This window comes from Bos javanicus, chromosome 13 (genome assembly GCF_032452875.1).
Source record: "Bos javanicus breed banteng chromosome 13, ARS-OSU_banteng_1.0, whole genome shotgun sequence".
NCBI lineage: Eukaryota > Metazoa > Chordata > Mammalia > Artiodactyla > Bovidae > Bos > Bos javanicus.
Window position 1 is genome coordinate 54,289,780 of NC_083880.1, and position 21,160 is coordinate 54,310,939.

The window sequence follows — 21,160 nt, forward strand, 5'->3', positions numbered from 1 at the left end:
GTTACCATGGCAATGTCCTTGGGACAGGGTGGAGGGCGGAGAGGTCACTGGAGGGAGAGAGGGAGACTGTATCCAGCAGCCTGGCACTGGCCGGGGGAGCGTGTGGGGAGAGGTCTTCAGGGCACCTGTTCCATATTGTTCCTGCCCTCAGGCCCTGCCTGAGACCACCTCAGAGGACCCCGCAGGACTCGGGGCAGTTCCCCAAAGCTGGTCTTACGGCTTGTGAATGGGGGTTTTCCTTTCCCTTGAAACAGCACTTTCAGGAGCAGCAGAAGGGAGGGGCTAGAGGCCTGGAGTAAGAGTCTAATTCAGCGATAGGATGATGACTAGGTTCTTGCAATAAGTGCTTTCCAGCCGGGCGCAGGTGGGGAGGGAGGGCCTTGCAAATTAATGAGTTAGGCCCGATTAATCTCTCTGCATTAGCAAATCCGCGGGGAAAGCCAAACGAGGTTGGACAGATGTGTGAGTGTGGGCACACAGTGGGCGCTCCACTGGGCCTGTCGGGGCCCTGACAATGGGCACCACCCCAGCCTGGCCTCCAGCACAGGATGGGATGGGCCTGCTGGCCACAGCTGAGTTCCCTGGCTGTACTCACCCATGGGAATGGCCATGGAGAGCCTCCTTGTCCACTGTGTGAGCTGGCCAAGGTGCAGGGAAAGGATGCGGAGCTGACCCGGCTGAGAGAGGCTGCAGGCTCCTGAGAGGGCCCAGGCCTTGCTCCCTATTCAGACATGCCCCAACCCCTGGCAAGGGTAGCACCTGGACCAGGCCAGGATGCCAGGCTGGGTGGGGGCCTGGCCTGACTCTCTGCCTGGTCCTTGGGCCCAATCATCTCTGATTCCGAGGCTTCCTGCATCAGGGTGGTCTAGAGACGGTTGTCAGCAGATGGAGATTGGGGCCTTGGCCAAGGATGAGTCCTCTCTGAGGCTGGGGTGCCAGGGTCTGAAACTTAAGCCAACTCCCCAGGCGATTCCTCGTGCACAGCTATGAGCAGATACACAAGGTCCCAGGGGCTGCATTCCTGGGTGCCCCTTCCTCCAGGAAGCCTTCACAGATTGGCCCAGTTCACCCTCTCTCCTGACTCCAACTAACATTCCCAGGAGCACCCAGATGTCATCAGACAGACAAATCCCATCCCTACCTCACCTTTCTAGGTTGCCAGATGAGGGAAGGCTGACCTCCGCTTCCCAGGGATGTTGAGGTGGTTGGAGGAGACTTTGGAGGGACCTGGAGCACAGCTGGCCTCTGCCACCAAGAAAAGGTCATGGGGCAGAAACCTGCCCTGGGACAGCGCCAAGCAGGAACGGACAGAGAGCTACCAGAGACACCAGGGCTCGTCCTCTCCCTGTGAGGGGGGTTCCCTGGCTCTGAACCTCATGTGATCAAGTGTTTACTGTGAGTCGGGGGAGTGGTCCAGGACAGGCAAGGGGGGAGGTTTGCCCTCCTCGCCCCCTGTACCCAGTGAGCCATCCGAGGGCCTGCTCCCCGGCTCCTAGATCTTAGGGCAGATCTCCACCTTAGAGAACTTTCTGGATCCTGGCACAGAGCTGATGGGGGAAGGGAAAGAGGCCACAAACTGGAGCAGGCTCTGGGTCTGCGGGGAGTCCGAGGGAAGGCCATGCAGTGGGCGGGTCATGGTCCAGGAGGACTCCCAGAAGGCAGCCCCCTTGAAGGGCAGACTGGGGAGTACCAGTTTGCAGGGGCACAGGCCAGCTTTGGGACACACTACGCCTGAGGCCAGGGGAGGCCAGGGTGCAGACCCAGACCTCCCAGTAGGAACCCTGGTGCTGACTGCATCACCTTGGGATGTGGCACAACCCCTCTGTCCATCCATTTCCTCATGGGGACACAGAGATAACAAAAGAACCCACCTCATAGGGATGCTGTGGGAGCCACGTCCACCTGTCTTAGTGGCTTGGGCCAGCATCTAGGGAGCCCGTGGACAGGGTAAGGGAGCAACCGTCGCTGTTGAGGTTGGCAGTTGCCCGGGACCAGGCATTTCGAAAGGTCTGTAGGCACCAGCCAGAGTGGACAGATCGCTCCGGGTGGGGAACCTTGGAGGCCTCAGATCATTTGGCCAGAGTCGGGGCAAGGGGGCTTGGGGGGCGGAATGGAAGGTAGGAGAGGGAAATGGGGAGGGGGAAGAGAGATGGAGAGGGAAGATGGGGGAGGGGAGGGGAAATGGGATGGGGAGGGGAGATGGGGAAGGGGAGGGGAGATGGGGGGAGGGGAGATGGGGAGGAGGGAGAAGAGGGAATACTGGGAAACCAGCTGGAAGGGGGCAGGAGTTGGGGGATGCGGAGCGGCAGGGGCCTCCCCTGATTGAAGCTGCTACCTTGGGACCAAGCCTGTTACTTGCAGAGCATCGTCTGTGAGGGGCGGGGACCAGGGGCCTCCGGGACCATCATTCAGTGCCCCCAAGGCCCGGGCGCCAACGCGGGAGGAGCGCGGGGGCAGCTCCAGCCCCTCCTTCTCTGCCCTCATCCTCGACCGGAACCGAAGTCCCGGTTTGGGAGCTGGATTCCCCCAATCCAGCGCTGGCCGCAGATTCCCAGGAACTGCACACGGATGGCTGCGGGGTTCGCGTTTTTGCCGAGCAGCGCGGTGTGCGCGCCGCAGACTGTGGCTCCGCCGCACAAAGCGGCCCCTCACGGCCCTCCTTCGAGAACCTGCTGCTCGGCCGGCGGCCACCTCGACCCACCTAAGGGCGGAGCCCGTGCGGGGTCATCGAGCGTGGCACCAGGTCATCTCGGTTGCGGCCGATGTAGTTCAAGACTAGTCCAGGGGCGCCGCGGACTGCTCTGCGGGGGTCTCACCGAGACCCTCCACAGCCGCCCTTCAGCCGCTGCCCACCGCGAGTGGAATGGGGGCTGCCCTCTCGCCGGCGCAGTCCACCCGGCCGCAGGCCGTTCAGAGGCGGGGGCAGCAGACCCCGGCCCAGGCCCGACCTGGAGGCGGCAAGAAGCGGCTTCGCCTGGGGAGGGGGCGTTAGAGTTCTCCTCGTCCCAGAAAGGCCGGCTGCCGGGTAGAAGCCCTTCTGAACGCTTCCCGGTCCGCGGGGGACAGGCCGATGGGAAGGATTCTGTCCTGAGCGCCTGATTGGGGAAGACGATCAGGGACCTGTGATTTACAAACTGCACAGCTGGAGCCGGGGTGGTGAAGTTAACCACATCCGCTCGGGCGCCCCTCCTGGCGCCCGGAGAACGTGGGGCGCGTCCCTCCCTGCAGGCAGGCGGTGGAGGCGCGGGGCTGGGGACAGGGTGAGGGTTGATGTCTCGTGGTCCGCAAACCAGCCCGCGCCGGGATCCCCGAGACGCACGCAGCGATTGCCGGGCCCCCACTCGTGGCTCGGGCACGTGCCCGGCCCTGGGAGGTCAAAGGAAACTTTGCCCCCGCGCGGGTCGACCTCAGCCCCCGCGCCCTCTCTCGACTCGCGGTGCATCCCCCTCCCCCTCTCCTCCCGGTCCTCGCTCTCCCTCCTGCTCCCTCCTCCTGTCCCTCCTCCCCCTCCTCCTCGCCGGCTGGAGGCAGGCAGGTCCGGGCGGGGCAGCGCCGCGGAGCCCACAGCCCGCGATCCCGGTCCGGTAGCCGCCGCCGCTCCCTCAGGGAGGAGCGACCGAGCGAGGCTTTGCGGACGGAGCGGCCCGCGCGGCGCGGGGGGCATGAAGTTGGGTGCGCCGGGAGCTCAGAGCAGGGGCGCGGCAGAGCCGGGAGCCGCCCGCATCTAGAGCCCGCTCTGTGCGCCATGGAGCTCGGGGGCCCGGGGACGTCGCCGCTGCCGCCGCTGCTGCTGCTGCTTCTAGGGGCCGGCCTCCTGCCTGGTAAGTTTCGGGGCGCTGGAAGGACCCCCTTTCGCCCGGTTCAGGGCAGCCTCGGACCTCCGGAGCCAGAGGGAGGGAGGCTCCTGGCTGCGGTCCCAAGCCGCGGGTGTTCGCAACGGGGCAGCTGCGGAGGCTCCCCCAACCCCGCATCCCCCAGACGCAAAAGACTGTCCTGCGGGCGCGGGCGGAGCCAGGCGAAGAAAGAGTTAACCTGTTCGGCAATTCGAAGAAAAGGATTGGGGTGGGTGTGGGGGAGATGCTGTTTCAAGAGCTAGACCCAGAAGCTTCAACTTGAATGGAGAGAGGTGCGGCCCACCCCCGTTTATCCATTCTGCCCAATTTCCTTGCAGGCTGCACCATGCCTGCCCACCCCCCACCCCTGGGGGCTGGGGAATCAGAGGGCTGGTCTCTGCCCTTGGCAGGGCCCCACCCAAACCCCTTCTGCTCCCCCAGGCTCACTAGGACTGTCGAGGTTCCAGCCCCTGCTCCTCCCCATTCCCTGGGAAGCCACCTTGCTATTTCAGGGGTGCATGGAGGGAATTTAATCCTCTGGCCTCCCCAGTGAGGAAGGAGAGATACTGTACTGTCAGAGGGACCAGGCTGGGGCTCTGGGCTGGGAGTGAAGGTCCTGCGGGTCTAGGACTGATCCCAGACGTACTTGTGAATGCCCTCATGGGTCCAGCTGTAACTCCCAGGTGAGCAGGACTGAGCTGAGAGGAGCAGGTAAGCAAGGGTCTCCTGTCCTGCCCTCAGATGCCCTCCACGATGCAGTGGTCGAAGCACAGGTGCCCAAGAGTGGCAGGGAAGCTCTCAGACCACAGATTGGCCACTGGGCTGGGCTGAATGAGGAAGCCCCTCCCCAGGTTCACTCCAGACCTGGTCATTGAGGAGAGACCATCCAGGAATGCAGCGTGCCAGTCTGGGGGTGCCAGGTCACTCATGCATCCAGGATGGTCTTCCAGGATGATCACTTGCGGTTGCTGCAGCCACAGGAAACCCTCAGGGGTGGAGCCCTCACTCCCCGTCCTTCTCTCCCTGCCTGGGCCTGCCCCGTCTTGTCCTGCGGTTACCCCCGCCTTGTGCTTTGAGACAAGGTGCTCAGGACTGTGCTAGTAGCTCTAGATAGAGCCCTTCTCTCCCGCAGTCACAGTCTGATGGGGAGTTGTCCAGTCAGCACTCATCACATCAGTGATACCTTCTCACAGTGATGGACCCAGTGCTCAGAAGGCTTCCCTTCCCTGGGGTAGAGGAGAAACTGCGAACGGAAGTATGGCAGCAGGTGCAAAGGTCCTGAGATAGGAGGGAGGAATGTGCTTTGAGGGGCTGGAAGGGAGCCCAAGTGCTGAATGAGGCCTGGCAGGAGGCCCAAGGGTGCAGCCTGGATGGCCACTGTCCCTCCCCTGAGCCACGCACCCGCGTGTCCCCCCAGTGAGCAGCCATGCAGAGACCCGGGCTCATGCGGAGGAGCGGCTGCTGAAGAAGCTCTTCTCTGGCTATAATAAGTGGTCCCGGCCTGTGGCTAACATCTCGGATGCGGTTCTTGTCCACTTCGGCCTATCCATCGCGCAGCTCATTGATGTGGTAGGTTCTGGGGATGGGGTGGGGGTCAGCAACCCAGGGCCGACCTGTGTCAGGGAGGGATAGTCCTGGAGATGTCCCTGGGGCTGGGGGCAGCGGGCTGGATGAGCTGGGAGGGCTGCACTTGAGTCCCAGCTCTGCCTGAGTCCTGCACATACACCTAAGCAATGCGGGGGGCAAGGACTGTTCCATGCAGTGCCCTCCAAGGCCCTGCCCATTCCTCCCTCTCCATGTAGAAAAGCTTAAAGGCCCAGATTTGCAGCAGGGGATCAGGGCTGTGACTGTCAGAGACAGAGAGCAGGAGACTCATCTGTGGAGCTAGTGCAGGGTCTGGGGTAAGTCCTGGTACTGAGTTGGTCAGGGTGGGGCCGTGTGGTGCCCTGGCAGCCCCTCTTGACCTTCACCTTGCTCAGGAGGCTCCCCCAACCTGTCTGGAATGGGGCAACCTGGCGAGTCAGACAGGCTGTCAGGTGAGTTTACTTCCCTGGATGGGGACCCAGGAGGCTATTGGGAGGAGGTCAAGGTCCAGCCTCCGAGTGGCTGCAGCTCTGGAGGCGTGGGGGTGACCATTCAGGGTGGGGGCCTGTCCTATGGGTCTAACTGCGTGTTGGCTGCACATCCTGGGGCAGCAGCCAAGGGCCTTGGAGTGTGGGCTCCAGCCTGGCCTGGAGGAGTCCTCCAGGAGTTGGTTTGCTGGCTGCAAGAGGGTCTGAGGCTGGCTGGGTTTGGACTGGGGTTTCCAGTCAGCTCAGGTTCCAGGAGGAGCTGCCAGGGGCTGTAGATCTCTCCAAATATCCACCCCATGTCCCTGACAGGACCCCAACCCCAAGTGGGCTCTGTGAGGGGGGGAGCCACCAGTTTCGGAGCCTGGAGATCCTGGTTTCCAGCTCGTGCCAGGTGTATTGAGTGGCCCCTGGGGCCTTGGCCTTCTCACCTGTGGAATGGGATGAGTGAGCCAGCAACATCCGAGGGGCTTTGGGAGGTGAAGGGTGGGGGCTGTGGCCACGTTCACACTGACAGAAAGAGCCATGCTTGCGCCCCATTAGCAGAGAGACCCGGTCAGTCTCCCATCCTGGCCTGTGCTCTCAGGCCTCCTGGAACCAAGCCTCAAATGCTTCTTGTAAAGTACTCCTGGCTGGGGTGCAGCCAGAAGGCAGCTCAGGATGGCGAGGGTTCCGACCCACTGCGTTCGTAAACACTATTCCCAGTATGGCTGTGGCTTCATGTTCTGGGTCAGCTGCACTGTGGCCTGGCCTCCTGCCTGAGCTCCTGGGGTTTTCTCGTCCCCCGGCCACCATGTTGCAGCATCCCCCCCACTCCCACATCGCAGCATCCTCCTCCCCTCCATCTCCCTAGTTTGCCCAGGAGAGACAGCCGGAGCACACCAGTCCCGAAACCCCAGTGTGGGACCCACCAGTGGCCCCATGGCAGCACCGGGCTGGACAGGAGCTGCTCCAGCCCTACTGTCTGCAGCCGAGTTGGCCAAGGACACTCCTGCACACGTGTGCTGATGAGACGTCCTTGCCTGTCCTGGGTGCTGGCCTTTTGTGGAAGGGGCCGCCTCCCTGCCCACTCTTTGAAGGGCTGCAGTGTTTGCTGCAGGTTTGTGCCCTGGTGTGTGTGTGTTCGTGTGTGTTCACGCCTGCAGAGGAGGCTGGGAATCCCTGGGCACCTCTGGGCCTTGGACTAACGTTTCAGGTGCCCGAATGTACGAAGGGCACTTCATACGGGTGGGGTGAACGGGTAGACAGCTGCAAGGGGGGTGTGTGAGGGGTGGGCACAAGGGGAAGGAGGCCAGGCCCGGCACCTGGAAGCTTGATCTGGGGGCAGGGAATGGGGCAGAGCCGGGCCAGCTTCCCCTGGGGGAATGGAAGGATGTGGTGGTGGGGGCGGCATCACTGCAGGACTGCATTGCCAAGGTCAAGGTCGTTGGAGTGGTGTCCGGGCCCTGCTCAGGTCATGCTTATCCTCAGTGTCCTCTGGCGGCATGTCCCAGGTGGCCCTGAGGGAGATCAGGACCAAGGCAGTGCCTGGGGTGGCAGGAGATGTGGTCCCTTCCCGTGACCCAGCCGACCCAGGGCTTGTCCCCTGGACAGGAGGGGAGACTCCCCGGCCTTGCCTTTGAATAACCATCTGCCCCCAGCCCTGGTCTGGGCACTGGGTGCTTCACTTCTTGACCATCCTCGCGTTTCTTTGGGCTGAGCAGTCATCCTGACGACCTGTGTGTCCCTGGTCTAGAGCCGACAAGGGAAAAAGTTGGGCCATCATAAAGTGGGGAGAGGCTGGTTCAAGCACCGCCCCCCAGAGCCTGTGTCCAGTCCCTCTACTCTCCCCAGGGGAACAGTCCCTGTCCCTCAGGCCCTGCAGGCACCCTGCTGTCTGAGAAGTACCCTCCATCAGCAGCAAGTGTCCCACCCCAAACCTTTTGCAAGGAGCCAGCCCCCTCCAGCCCCAACCCAGCTGCCCTCTGCCTGGGCTGGGTGCTGCATGGTCCCTGCAGGTTCAGGGTGGGGTAAGAGGACCCCTACATCCATGCACAGAGGCTGGCGTTCTTCTCCAGCCTGTGCTGGTGTCTGACTGCCTGTGTCCAGTGAACAGGAGGGCTGGGAAGAGGGGAGGAGGGCTGGGAAGAGGGGAGGAGGGAGCAGGGAGTGTGTGTGTGTATGTGAGTATGTGTGAGTGTGTGTGTATGAGTGTGTGTGTATTGTGTGTGTGAGTATGTGTGTGTGGGTGTGTCAGTGTGTGTCAGTGTGTACGCATGCATGTGAGTGTTGTATATGAGTGTGTGAGCGTGTGTGTATTGTGTGAGTGTGTGTGTCAGTGTGTATGTGTGTGTCAGTGTGTATGCGTGCATGTGAGTGTTGTATATGAGTGTATGAGTGTGTGTGTGCTGTGTGTGTGTGTTGTGTGTATGTGTGAGTGTGTGTGTATTGTGTGTGTTTATGCGTGCATGTGAGTGTTGTATGTGAGAGTGTGTGTGTTGTGTGTGTGAGTGTGTCAGTGTGTATGCGTGCATGTGAGTGTTGTATGTGAGTGTCAGTGTGTGTGTGTAGTGTGTGTGAGTGGTGTGTGTGTTCCAGCCCTTCTCGCCTGGCAGGGGGCTTCTCAGTGACCTGTAGAGGAGCCTGCCGGGTCTCCTGCTCCCGCCTCACCTGTTCTTGACCCTCACCTATCTACCTCCAGGTCCTGAGGCTCTGGGCCTGGAGAGGCAGTTTGGCCAGTGAGTGGGTGGCTCAGGGGTAGTGGAGGGGGCAGGCTGGCCAGCTGGGAGGCAGTGATGCAGGTGGGCAGGACCAGCATGGGCTGCTGGGAAGAGGGCAGCTCCTCCAGCAGCTAGGAGCCCTGGGTGCTGCATACACCCTTACTTACGTAGCTGGAGAGGGCCAGGCCCAGCCACCTGTAAAGTCAGCTGGACACTGTCCACACTTTCCTTCTTAGAAGGGTCAAGGGGACTTACCCTGTGGCCCTCAGTCCCCTCTGGGCCTGTCATCCTGGGCTTGGTTGCCTCCAGGGGCGAGACACTCCCTCCCTCCTGAGGTCACCCAGTCCCCATGTTCGGCCCTGGCCCGTCCTTGTGGGTATGGAAGCTTGGCCAGAGAGATGTGTCCTGAACCAAAGGGGATCACAACCTGCCTTCTTCTCGTTCGTGCCCTAGGATGAGAAGAACCAGATGATGACGACGAATGTGTGGGTGAAGCAGGTGAGTGGGAGAGAGCCCTCATTGCCCCCTCCCCATCCTCTCCCTACCCGTCTCTTCTGACCCCCCTCTTTCCTTTCTTCCCGCAGGAATGGCACGACTATAAGCTGCACTGGGACCCCGCCGACTATGAGAACGTGACTTCCATCCGAATCCCCTCTGAGCTCATCTGGCGGCCAGACATCGTCCTGTACAACAAGTGAGCTGGGGCCTTAGTGGGTGGGGCCACATCCAGCCACATCCCCGCCAGGAATCTCTGCCAAAGCCAGCGTGAGCAAGAGGCAGACAGCTCAGCCCTCGGGCCCAGGCGGAGATAGAGGGTGCTGAGGCCCATTGACGGGCAAAGAGGCAAGGAGATGGGGGTTCTGGGGGCCTGCAGGTGCCTGAGGGCTCCTTCCCTGCCCGTGCCAGCCCTGGGGCCTCAGTCTCTTGGAGGGCAAGGAAGGGATCAGGGCCCCTCCCAGTTCCCCCTCGGGCTGGAGTTGGTTCCAAAATCAGTCCCTGTCTGGGGAGGCTGGGCCCCTGCACATTGGTCACCCAGTCCTGGAGCAGAGGGCAGGGTAGGGGAGTGGAGAGGGAGCCCCCAGAACAGCATGCCTGTCCCCGCCCTCCCCTGCCCCTCCATCTGTGCTCCCGGCACAGACATCACCGAAAGTCCCCAAACCCCAGCTCATCACACTCCGCAAACAAAGCCTCTGTCAGGGCTGTGTCCCAGCTGTGGGAGCTGAGCTGAAATCTCATCTCTGGAGAGTGTTTCTGTGCTGGGGGGCCAGGGGGCTATGGGCACTGCCATGGCAGACATGGGCTCCAGAGGGCTGGCCTCCTTGAACTTGTCCTTTCCTGGGACCTTGGCTGGGTCCTTGACCTCGGGGCAGCCTGACAGCCTACCGTGTCCCTGGTCTCTGCTGTGTCATTGCCAGGCCAGCTCACCCAGAGCTGAATCCATGCTGGAAGACCCAGGCTCTGGGTGGCTGCGGCCCCACAGCACTGATGAACACAGCCAATGGCAGCACTTGGTCCCCCTGCCCACAGCCCCCTGCCCTCCCACCCAGACCCCGGTGCTTCTGCACAAAAGCCTTCCTGGGCCCCGGGCTTGGGCCTGACCTACAAATGCTATTTGATTAAGAATGACTGGGCTCCACTTGCAGCTTAATTGATTCCAGTAATGGCAGCAGGGAGAGCGGCCGCACGTGGAGGAGAGGGTTTTAGGGATGCATTAAGGGGGGTCGCTTGGAGAGTGGGAGGCGGGGCAGACTCTCTGTTGTCCCTCTGCAAGCTGCCCGGTCAGACCCTGAGCCCTGGAATCCTCCAGGCCCCCTAAGGCCCCCCGGAGTCCCCACTCAGCTCCCCCAGCCCCTAGGGGACCCAACATTGAATCTGCCTGAACCTCTCTGACCCAGAACACAGGGACCAGGGTCAGGACTCTGGGACCCAGGGGAGCATTGTGCTCTGTGACTGCTCAACCGAGACCAATAAGCAGGTCTGGGAGGCATACAGCCCCCAGGATGGCAGCCCAGCCCCTTCCCTCTCTAGACTCCCTACCGAGACCCAGAGGTAGCAGGTTGGACCCCTAGCTTCCCTTGCGGATGGAGGCTGGCACCAAGGCCCTCTTTGGAGGGGGTTGGGCGTGGGCAGGGATGGAGCCCAGGGCTGGTGGTGATGTTGGCCAGATGGCCACTGGGGAGGCCTATTTCCAGGAATCAGGCCCATGTGCACTTGCGTGTGGCCCAGTGGTCAGCGCGGGCTGCTAGGCAAGGGGAAGGGTTGAGGGTGGCTTTTCTGAGAGCTTTGGGGGTACCCCTTCGAGGCTGGAGGGAGTGCACGTGAGGCCGTGCTGTCCACAGGGGCTTCCCTCCACTGGCCTGCCAGGCAGAGGGCCTCATGTGGATGGCGTCTTTGGCCTAGAGCAGGAATCTGACGGGCAGGGTTGACCTCTTCCCCACAAGCTGTCCCAATGACCACTCCCCCTGGGCTTGCTGGGCCAGCTTCTGGGGGGTGCTTTGTCCCCTGGCATGCAAAGCCCACTGTGGGGGAGGGGTAGGACTTCCTAGAGTGGTGATGGGGGCGGAGTGGGGTGGCAGGGAGGTGGGGGTGGTGACAACTTCCCTTGGGAAAGCTCCTTCTTCCTGGGGTTGCCCTGGGTGGCTGGGTCCCAGAGTCCCACATGCAGAGTAAGGGACCAGCCCAGGGTGGAAGTGCCCTTAGCACAGGAGCGTGAAGACATGGGCTCAGAGACTAGTGTCTGTGGGGCTGTCCCCGGTGGGAGGAGGGGAGGTCTCCTGTCAGCATTTCAGAGTCGAAGCCCAGGACAGTTGCTCCCTCACCTGCCTGTGGGTGCCCCGTGTGGTCAGTGTGGGCAGCTCAGGCCTTGCAGGGAAACAGGCTGAGAGAGGGCCCTCCTGACCCAGGCAATAACAGCTTGGGACTCAGACTAGGGACTGGGCACTTCCAGCAGCAGAGGAGAGAGTGGCTGACCCTGGGGGCAGGCAGTGTTCTCAGCAGACTGTGGGCAGGTGTCCCCAGGTCCCCCATGGCGTCAATATGCCCCTCTCCTCACCATGGGCATCTTAGACGGCTGTCCCTGGGAGACCCAGGCCTGGGCCAGGACAGCAGCCCCTAGCTCTGTTGCCTGCCAGGTCTGTGGACAGGGAGCCCCGAGGCCAGGGAACTGGCAGGAGGGCTGAGGGCCTGGGATGTGATGGCTGGAGTCCACATCCCCCTCTGGGAGGCCCAGTCTTTGCCTTGTTGGGCCCCAGAGTCTTCACCTGTGCAAGAAGGGGGTTCTCGCCTCTAGGTTTGGGGGGATCTGTGGGGGAGAAAATGCTGGCCTGGAGCAGAAGAAGGTGGTGAGACAGGTCAGATTTCCGTCCAGCTCCAGGGTGACCACAGGGAACGAGGCACTCTGTGTGCTGCCCTGGGGCCACTAGTGCATCAGGGGCTCCAGATGTGGCATGGATGGCCCTTCTAGCCCCCAAATATTCGTGGTCATCACCATGGTCAGGCTTGGATGTCAAGTGTGGTGTGGGCTGCTGAGACAGTCTCCACGGCATGTGACCCCCAAGGGCAGGGGAAACAGCAAGGTGGGCAGGGGAGCAATGAGCTGGACATGGGCACCATGAGCAATGAGCCCAGAGCTGTCTGGTCCCGGGCGAGGCCTCACTGTGAAGTGAGGGTGGGTGTAGTGGGCAGAGGCATGAGAGCTCTGGACCTCAGGTGTCGGGTGCCTCACCCACCACCTCTCTCTCCTGCCCAGCGCGGACGGGGACTTTGCCGTCACCCACCTGACCAAGGCCCACCTCTTCCACGACGGCCGGGTGCAGTGGACGCCCCCAGCCATCTACAAGAGCTCCTGCAGCATCGACGTCACCTTCTTCCCCTTCGACCAGCAGAACTGCACCATGAAGTTCGGGTCCTGGACCTACGACAAGGCCAAGATTGACCTGGTGAGCATGCACAGCCGCGTGGACCAGCTGGACTTCTGGGACAGCGGTGAGTGGGTCATCGTGGACGCCGTGGGCACCTACAACACACGCAAGTACGAGTGCTGCGCGGAGGTCTACTCGGACATCACCTACGCCTTCATCATCCGGCGCCTGCCGCTCTTCTACACCATCAACCTCATCATCCCCTGCCTGCTCATCTCCTGCCTCACCGTGCTTGTCTTCTACCTGCCTTCCGAGTGCGGGGAGAAGATCACCCTCTGCATCTCCGTGTTGCTGTCGCTCACCGTCTTCCTGCTGCTCATCACCGAGATCATCCCATCCACCTCGCTGGTCATCCCGCTCATCGGCGAATACCTGCTCTTCACCATGATCTTCGTCACGCTCTCCATCATCATCACTGTCTTCGTGCTCAACGTGCACCACCGCTCCCCACGCACACACACCATGCCCGCCTGGGTCCGCCGCGTCTTCCTGGACATCGTGCCGCGCCTGCTCTTCATGAAGCGGCCGTCTGTGGTCAAGGACCACTGCCGGCGGCTCATCGAGTCCATGCACAAGGCGGCCAGCACTCCGCACTTCTGGCCGGAGCCCCAGGGGGAGCCCGCCCGGTCTCCGTCCCTGACCTGTGGGGTGGACCAGCCCATCAAGCCCCAGCCAGCCCGTACAACACCCTCTGACCAGGTGCCGACTCTGCAGCCTTCAGAGACCGAGAAGGCCAGCCCCTGCCTATCTCCTGGGCCCTGCCGTCCACTCACTGGCACCCAGGCCCCAGGGCTCACCAAAAGCCGGTCCCTAAGTGTCCAGCACGTGTCCAGCCCCAGCAAAGCGGTGGAGGACGGTGTGCGGTGCCGGTCCCGGAGCATTCAGTACTGCGGGCCGCGAGAGGAGGCCGCCTCACCGGCCGCCCACCTGGCGGATAGCTCCCCCTCCTCTCCGACCAAGGCCCCCTCAGCCGAGCTCCCGCCCCCAGACCAGGCTGCCTCCTGCAAATGCCAGTGCAGGAAGGAGCCGGGGGCCCCAAATGCCACACTCAAGACCTCCAGCACCAGAGCACCACCCCTGCCCCTGTCGCCAGCCCTGGCACGGGCGGTGGAGGGCGTCCAGTACATCGCAGACCACCTGAAGGCGGAAGACACAGACTTCTCGGTAAGTCTCCACCACAGCCACCTGGAAGGGGGGGACCCGCTGCCCTGTCCATGTCATGGGGCCCCACCACCCCATCCACTTTGAAGGAGGAGGTGACTGGTGAAAGACAGAGAAACCAGGACCCCAACCCGGCTGTTCCCTGTGCCCCAAGCCTCCATCAGCTTGGGGGCAGGAGGTACCCCCAGTTGTGGCCCTGTTGGAGCAGAGTGGACCTCTTGTGTCTCCTTTGGGCTTCAGGGCACAAGGAGCCTGCCTGCAGGTGGGGTGTTAGGCAGCCCCCAGTGCCATCTGCACCTGGTGAGCACCTCCCTTGACCTCAAGTGCCCCCCACCCTGCTGTGGGCCCCCCGGGGAGGGTCTGCGGTGAGAGGTGCTGAGAGGAGATGGGATGAGATTGAGTGGCCTCTGTGGCCTAGCACGGGGAGAGGAGAAATCAGGCCTGGCACCCAGGACCCTCTGGCCAGCACCCTCATGCTTGGCCAGAGAGAGGGCGCCTGAGGTCTGGATGAGCAGGGCAGGTGCTCAGACACGGGTCATAATCAGGGCCCTGTGGAGTCAGGGACTGCAAGGGTGAGTCCAGGCTGAGGGCCAAGCCCCAGTTCAGATCCTGGGTGGGGTGGGGCAGGGGAGCACATAGGCGGGTGGGGGAGGGCACCGCTCAGTCTGCTTGGTCATTACTGGCCGCTCAACCTGGGCTGTGACCTTGCCCCACATCAGCTTCCTCCTGCAGGAACGAAGGCCTGTGGGCAGGCAAGACACTGCAGTTCCCTCCCCGACCTCTTCATCCCTCTGCCTCCTCGGGAACAGCCCGTGATCGTTTCCCAGACACACATGATCCCTGGGGACTGTCTGTCCTGTGGCTGGGCCACCCCACCTAAAAGCGAGTCAGTCTCCTAGCTGCCCTCTGAATCCCAAGGGGTTGTGAAGTCATCCGAGGGTTTCTGGAAGGTTCCACCGGGAGACGCTGGCTCTGGGCCCGTTGTGTTCCCCAGTTCTTGAGGAGCTCTGACGTGCGGGTCTGAGGGGCTGCTGAGAAGAGATCGATGCCTTTGAAGTGTCACCAGGATCTCGGAGGCGCCCAGTGGTTCTTAGTGCAGGGCCAGCCCCTTGTCCCCAGACCCCTCCATCCACATCACAGGCCCAGCTGTCACAACCTGGTTCTGGTTCCGGCATTGTGCCCAGGTTCTGGGAAGCAAAGCAACTTCAGAGGAACCGACCTGGGATGGGGGCTGGGCGGCTTTGTGAGCAGCGTTTCAACCTCCGAGGGGGCGGCTGGAAAGACTGCTCCTGCTCGGATGCGGCAGCACCACTGGCTGCTTCATAGAACAGAGGGTCCTGTCGCTCCCTGGCTCTCAAGTGACCCCATTTGCTCTGGTTACCCGAGAATAAACTCGGCCCTTTCAGCTTTGGCTTAAAACTGTCACGATGCAGCTGATTACTTTAAACATCAGAGCAGAAAACCACAGTGAAAAGTTCTCTTTCTCTCAAGGCCCCCAAAATGGGAGGCTGAGCCTGCCCTTGGCCAGGCCTGTGGGCCCTGCTAGGGTCCAGCGGGCCGGAGCCCAGGTGCCCCTCCTTTCTGGTCACTCAAGTGCTGACAACCACCCACCCAGGACCCGCCTGTGGCCTCCCTAAGGCTTTGTCTGGGAGCACCCCAGGTGGGGTTGGGACCCACTCCCCCAGCGTGGACATGTAACATGACCTGTCCTGCCTCTGGGCCTCTGTGTACCCCCTGCAGCCCAGATGGTCAGCCACCTTCCTTGTCGGGTCCAGGGAGTGGCCGCAGGTGGTGGGCTCAGTACGTTCCTCACCTCGAGCCTGGGGTCCCCTCCCTTGTCCCCAGGGAGCCCTCCACCCAGCAACTGCACGCTCAGAGCCTGCTGGCAGCACAGGGCTGTGCCTGTATTCACGTCTGATCCTCACCCTCAGGGTCTTTGGGGACAGACCTGAGCGTCCCACTGACCATGAGGGGCTCAGGCCACCTGAGCAGCCAGCCGTGAGCCCTGCCCTGGGCAGAGGCAGGAGTGAAGGACAGCCAGCTGTGAGCACTGCCCTGGGTTTCTTGCTGGAGGTCAGCTCCCCCCACCACTATCCAGGATGCTCTGGCCCTTGCCTTGCACTGTGAGGGGCTGTGGGTGCCTGCTGACTCCAGCCTCACTGGCTCCATCTGTAAATGCGGGGGCTGGGTGGTCCCCATGGTGCCACCAACTATCAAAAACCCAGAGCACACTTCACCGTGTCATAGCCTGGACCCTAGCCTTCCTTCAGAGGCGTCCCCACCACTACCTCCTGGGAGCTCAGGCACCTGCCCGGCTGGTGGAATTGGTAGGGCCCCCATGCTGGACCCCATTTCCCTCAGTGGCTTTGCTGCCACCCCCATAGACAGTGTTGGCACCTGCAGCCCAGAGTTTCTGAGCCCAGACTTCAGACAAAGCCCTTTCGCTGCATCCCCTCCACACCCCTTACCCAGCACAGCTATGCCTGCAACCTTGGTGACCCTGGTGGCAAGAATAGGAACAGAGGTTCTAGAAGTTTCTTGCTGTGGCGAGGCCTGAGGGAGGCAGCTGGGAGTGACCGTGTGTGTCTGTCTGCAGGTGAAAGAGGACTGGAAGTACGTGGCCATGGTCATTGACCGCATCTTTCTCTGGGTGTTCATCATCGTCTGCCTGCTGGGGACTGCTGGCCTCTTCCTGCCTCCCTGGCTGGCCGGCATGATCTAGGGGCCCGGACTCGGGACTTCCTGAACTCGATGGGGTCATGCCACTTACCAGATTGCCCCCCATCCTCTGTCTGCTATGAGACGGCCTTGGAAGGAGCCTCTGACCCCTGGGGACCCCTGGGGACCCCTTGGGACCCCTGGGGGATGGGTGAATGCCCGTTTGTCTGCAGGGCGGTGTCACTGCCTGTCTTATTAAAGTTTAACCAGAGCATGGCGACACGATGGCTTCCCACAAGGACGTGCAGCTGATGGCTCTCAGCAAACGTCCCAGCATATCCCCAGGCCATGCCACTTAGCCACCCTCAGCCCCTCTTAGCCCCCAGAGCCCTTGACCCCTGTGGGATCCCTGAGACCCAGGCACAGATCCTGGCCTGGGGCACCCCTGGGTCCTCAGGCTTGCTCTCTCTGACCCCAGAGGTGAGTCAGCAAACACATGACCCTCACCTTCCAGGGCAGGGTCCAAGCAGGGGGTATCTGAGTGGTTGGGAGGGGTCCCAAGCCGGGGAGTGGGGGTTCTGAGCAGGGGCTGGGTTTGGTGTCCTCTGGGCACATTAGTCAAAGCCCAGATTTTGCACCCTAGGAGCCTTGGGGTTGGAGTGGTTAGACATGGTCCCCGTGGAGGAGAATCAGGTGCAGGTACCCTTCGGGTGAGGGACCCTCAGCCCTAGGCAGCCCAGATGTCTCCCCGGCAGGGGTGCTTGGGTCTTGGGCAGACGCTTTGCTGGCCTGGTGATGCCCCTAGGTCTCCCATGGACTTGAGACTTTGTGAGGGACCCAGATCTGGGCTCCTCACCCACCACCTCCCTTGATTTCCCCTCTGCTCACAGTCAGGGGACCCCTCTGGGGCATAGTGACAGGTAAGACCTCCCTGACATGGCAGCTGTGGTGACTTCAGAGGCCCTGAGGACTGCTTGTCTGGCTAGCTCTGGGGCCCTCTGGAGTGTGGTGCCTTGCAGGGGAGGGGCTGAGAAGCGGGGGTGGAGGGGACCCTCCACAGCCCAAAAGCCTCTGCCTCACACCATGTGGAGGTTGCCCTGCCCGAGGTGGCCAGGGGAGGTTGGAGGGCAATGGCCCCAGGGGCCTAGTGTCCCCTCCTCATGAAGGCTGAGCACCAGGGACCACCACAGTGTCCCCTGAGACCCCGGGGAAACACTGGCCTTGTGGTAATGTGGGGTGGGCTGCCCCTGCTCTGCGGATTCTTGCAAGCCCTTAGGCTCCAGATGCCAGGTGGGGTCTGGACAATGTGGCCCCTCCCCCAGGAGCCACATCTGGGTGGAGGGAGCCTCCCCAGGCCCAAGGAATCCCTTCTCCAGTGATGGTCAAGCTATGCCTCTCCAGAACCTGTGTGTCAGGGGTGTAGCTGGCAGGTTGGAGCCCTGGGTCTCCCCCGAGGCTGCACCTGGGTCACGAGGAACTTGGGAGAATTGAATGAATAATTTAGTGAAGTTCAAAGACATTTCTGCAGAGGTTCTGCTGGAGGGCACTGCCCAGGTGGAGGAGACTGGAATTCACAGCCTCCACCGGGCTGCTGGTGAACTGCAGACCAGCACCCTGGACATTCAGGACACCATCTGACTGGCACCTGCCCCCTGGAGGCTACTGGGGCACCAATCTTCTCAGGATGCTAGGGGAGAGCCCAGACTGGCAGCTCACCAGGACACAGGACGGGCCCCAAGGTCGCAGCCCGGACGCAGATTTCAGACGTCATCACCCCAATCCTCCTTACGTAAGCGGATCCGGCGCCAGATGTGGGGAAGCAGTGGGGGCCTTGGGGCCCGTGTGCAGATGCTCTTTCCTGGGTTGGGAGAGACCAGGAGCCCCAGGAAGGACAACAGCCCCCACTTTCTGGTTTCTGTGTTTTCCTTTCTTTGAGACTCAAAAACAAGTCAGAAAATCCACATGCAGAATAGATCACCCACATTCCCACCAAATTAACCACGACCACTATTTTGGGCTACTTGCCTCCAGGGATTTTTGTTGTTGTTTTTTTTTTTTTGATTGACATAAAATTTACCTACGACAAAAATGCCTGGTTCTAAGCCCTCAGATCAGTGAGTTTTAACTAGATTTGACCTCAGACCCCTCCAGCCCCTCCAGCCCCTCCAGCCCCTCCAGCCCCTCCAGCCTATGCCTGGTTTCCTCCCCGGAGAGGGGCTTCCCCCACCGTGACCCTGGTCTGAGCGGAGCCCCCAGTTCACGGCCTTTCTGCTCTTCCACTGGGTGTGGAGCGGTCGGCGCCCACCGTGACCCTGTCCCCATCCGTAAGCAGTTTGTTGTGCTGAGTCACGTTCTTCTGTCCCAATAAACTAAAACGTGTCTGTGTCTCCATCACCTCCACCGGCCTGCGGGCAGGTCTCTCTGGGCGTCCGTTTCCTGTTAGTGTTGACTGTGTCTCATTTTCTGTGTCTTGTGATAACTTGACACCTGGGTGCCTCCCAGACCCGCCTGGGAGGGTTGTTTCAGCACCGTTTCTTGAAGAACTGACCATCCCACAGTAAAATGCCTAAAAAGTTTCCTTGTATATTTTCCCTGCTCTTTAATGGGTTTTGGTCTGGGGTGAGCTACTCCATCAGGGCTAGAAGCAGGAAGCTGTATCTTGCCTTTTAATGCAATCTTTTGAAGAGCTAACCCCTTCCCCCCCTTATTGTAATTTCTGCTCCACCCGTATCTGGTTAGGCCGTCTAGTTGGCTAATCTTGAAGGTCATATGTTCAGTCTTTTCCCTCCTGGTGGCTGCCCCTAATAGAACAGTGTTTGTTTGTAGTCTTCGAGCTCTTCCCAGGTGGTGCTAGTGGTAAAGAACCCACCTACCAATGCAATGTAAGAAAAGTGGATCTGATCCCTGGGCTGGGAAGACCCTTTGGAGGAGGGCACAGCAACCTACTCCAGTATTCTCGCCTGGAGAATCCCATGGACAGAGGAGACTGGTGGGCTACAGTCCATGGGGTCACAAAGAGTTGGACATGACTGAAGCGACTTAGCACGGATGCACGCACGTATGTATTCTTTAAGAGCTTGATAAGTTGGTATGAAAACTGTCTCCATCAGGCCTCCCACCTCCAGACAAAGCAAGCACCTCGCTGCCCCGTGGGGATTCTGGAGCAACCTGGAATCTAGTTCTAGGTCACTGTGGACACGAGGGTCTGGGGAGGGCTTGATGGTTCCGTGAACGGCAAACATCACTAGGTTTTACTCACCCAGGTGTGTGTGCATGTTAAGTCACATGCATGCTAAGCTGCTTTAGTCGTGTTGACTCTTTGCAACCTTATGGACTGTAGCTCGCCAGGCTCCTCTGTCCATGGGATTCTCCAGGCAAGAATACTGGAGTGGGTTGCCGTCCCCTCCTCCAGGGGGAATCTTCCTGACCCAGGGATTGAACCCGTGTCTCTTACATCTCCTGCATTGGTATGCAGATTCTTTACCACTAACGCCACCTGGGAAGCCCACTCACCAGGGATTTCTGGTGTAGTGAATCTAAGTGCTGATGATTTTCCCTTTCTGCTGAAGCTGCCCTCAGCCGGGTTCAAAGGGATCCTGTGTGCTGTGTGACCTGCCTTCTTAGGCTTGGGTCTCAGGATGTATTTTCATCCTATTCGTTTCAGTAATAGTTCTGCCAGGTTTAAGGGTCAAGCCTTTCCCTTCAACACTCTGAGGCCATTTTCTCCCGTGTTCTGATGTCAAGCGGCTCTTGTCCTCTTGTAGAAAAGGGTTTAAAGACTTTCCCCACCATCTCTATGTTTTTGCATCAGTGAATCTAAAGGCGTGTTTTAAAATCTGGTCCCATTTGGCCCTTTGAACCCTTCAGTCTGGGATTTTAAGTCTTTTTCTAATTCTCAAATCGTTTTTTTTTTTTTTTTTTAATTCTCAAATCTTTAAAAAGCACCTATTTCAACATTCCGACCCCTCATAGACTCACTGCTTCCTCTGGGAGCCCCTCGTGTGGAGGCAACACTTGCTTTTGCTATTTTATCCTTTCCTGAGCCTCCTGGGTAGCCTCTCTAGTGATCTCAGCCTGTCTGTGGTCAGGCTGTAATTACCAAGCCTGCCTCACTGACTTTATTTCTCCTTTTATGTTTCCATGCTGTATTTCCTCAAGCCTGTTAATTTTGGCTCTGTGTTATTACTACCCATCCTTCCAACTCTTTGAAGATACTGTGATTTTAAATTAAAGGACTAAACGGGGACTCATATTCCCCTTCTCCCGAGTCGTGCTTGGCTCACATGTCATTTTTCCCCAGGTTACCTTGGCTCCCAAACCTGGAAATAGTGCTGCGAGTGTGGATGTGTGAGAGTGAGTGTATGCGCACACAGGGAGGTGCAAGAGTGTGTGTGCAGAGGGGAGATTTGGGAGGGACTTTCACTGTCCTGTGAGGCTTCATGTCAGCCCTTGGTCAGGTCAAACAGTGAAGGGCCAGGGCCTGGCTGGTCTCTCTCCAGCCCCCTGAACCCAGCAAAAGGTGATGCTGGTGGCCACCCACATTCTCATCTACAGGCCGTTCACATAGACAGCAGGTCACGACAGCCTGTGCTTGAACCCCAGGGGCTTCCAGACACTCCAAGGACAAAACTCAGACCCCTCCCTGCAGCACCCCTGCTACAGGGGGTTGACCTGTACAGGTCAGGGGTTGACCCCTGGCCCAGCCCGTCCTCAGTTCGCTCTCTCCTCCTGCCATTTCTGGGCTGGGCCTGGCCAGGCCCAGACCCAGCCTGCCCAGGTGGGTCCCTGCCCAGAACGTTCCACGGTCTCCCCCTTCCAGC

At 60.5% G+C, this 21,160-nt stretch overlaps 1 protein-coding gene across 1 annotated transcript; it reads left to right on the forward strand.

The window, feature by feature from the left end:
* The first annotated feature begins 3,560 nt into the window (after positions 1–3,560).
* Positions 3,561–20,607, forward strand: CHRNA4 (cholinergic receptor nicotinic alpha 4 subunit). The gene is made up of 6 exons (XM_061436924.1): positions 3,561–3,821; positions 5,251–5,402; positions 9,055–9,099; positions 9,186–9,295; positions 12,350–13,685; positions 16,279–20,607. Exons 1-6 carry the CDS (start codon positions 3,746–3,748, stop codon positions 16,402–16,404), a joined length of 1,845 nt encoding a protein of 614 aa, XP_061292908.1. The 5' UTR covers positions 3,561–3,745; the 3' UTR covers positions 16,405–20,607.
* Positions 20,608–21,160: the final 553 nt, after the last annotated feature.

Excerpts from the sequence above, each read along its gene's own strand:
- CHRNA4 (XM_061436924.1), top strand. The coding sequence starts at position 3,746 with ATGGAGCTCGGGGGCCCGGGGACGTCGCCGCTGCCGCCGCTGCTGCTG. Across the intron at positions 5,403-9,054 it reads TCGCGCAGCTCATTGATGTG|GATGAGAAGAACCAGATGAT; the intron begins GTAGGTTCTGGG and ends TTCGTGCCCTAG. Across the intron at positions 13,686-16,278 it reads CGGAAGACACAGACTTCTCG|GTGAAAGAGGACTGGAAGTA; the intron begins GTAAGTCTCCAC and ends GTCTGTCTGCAG.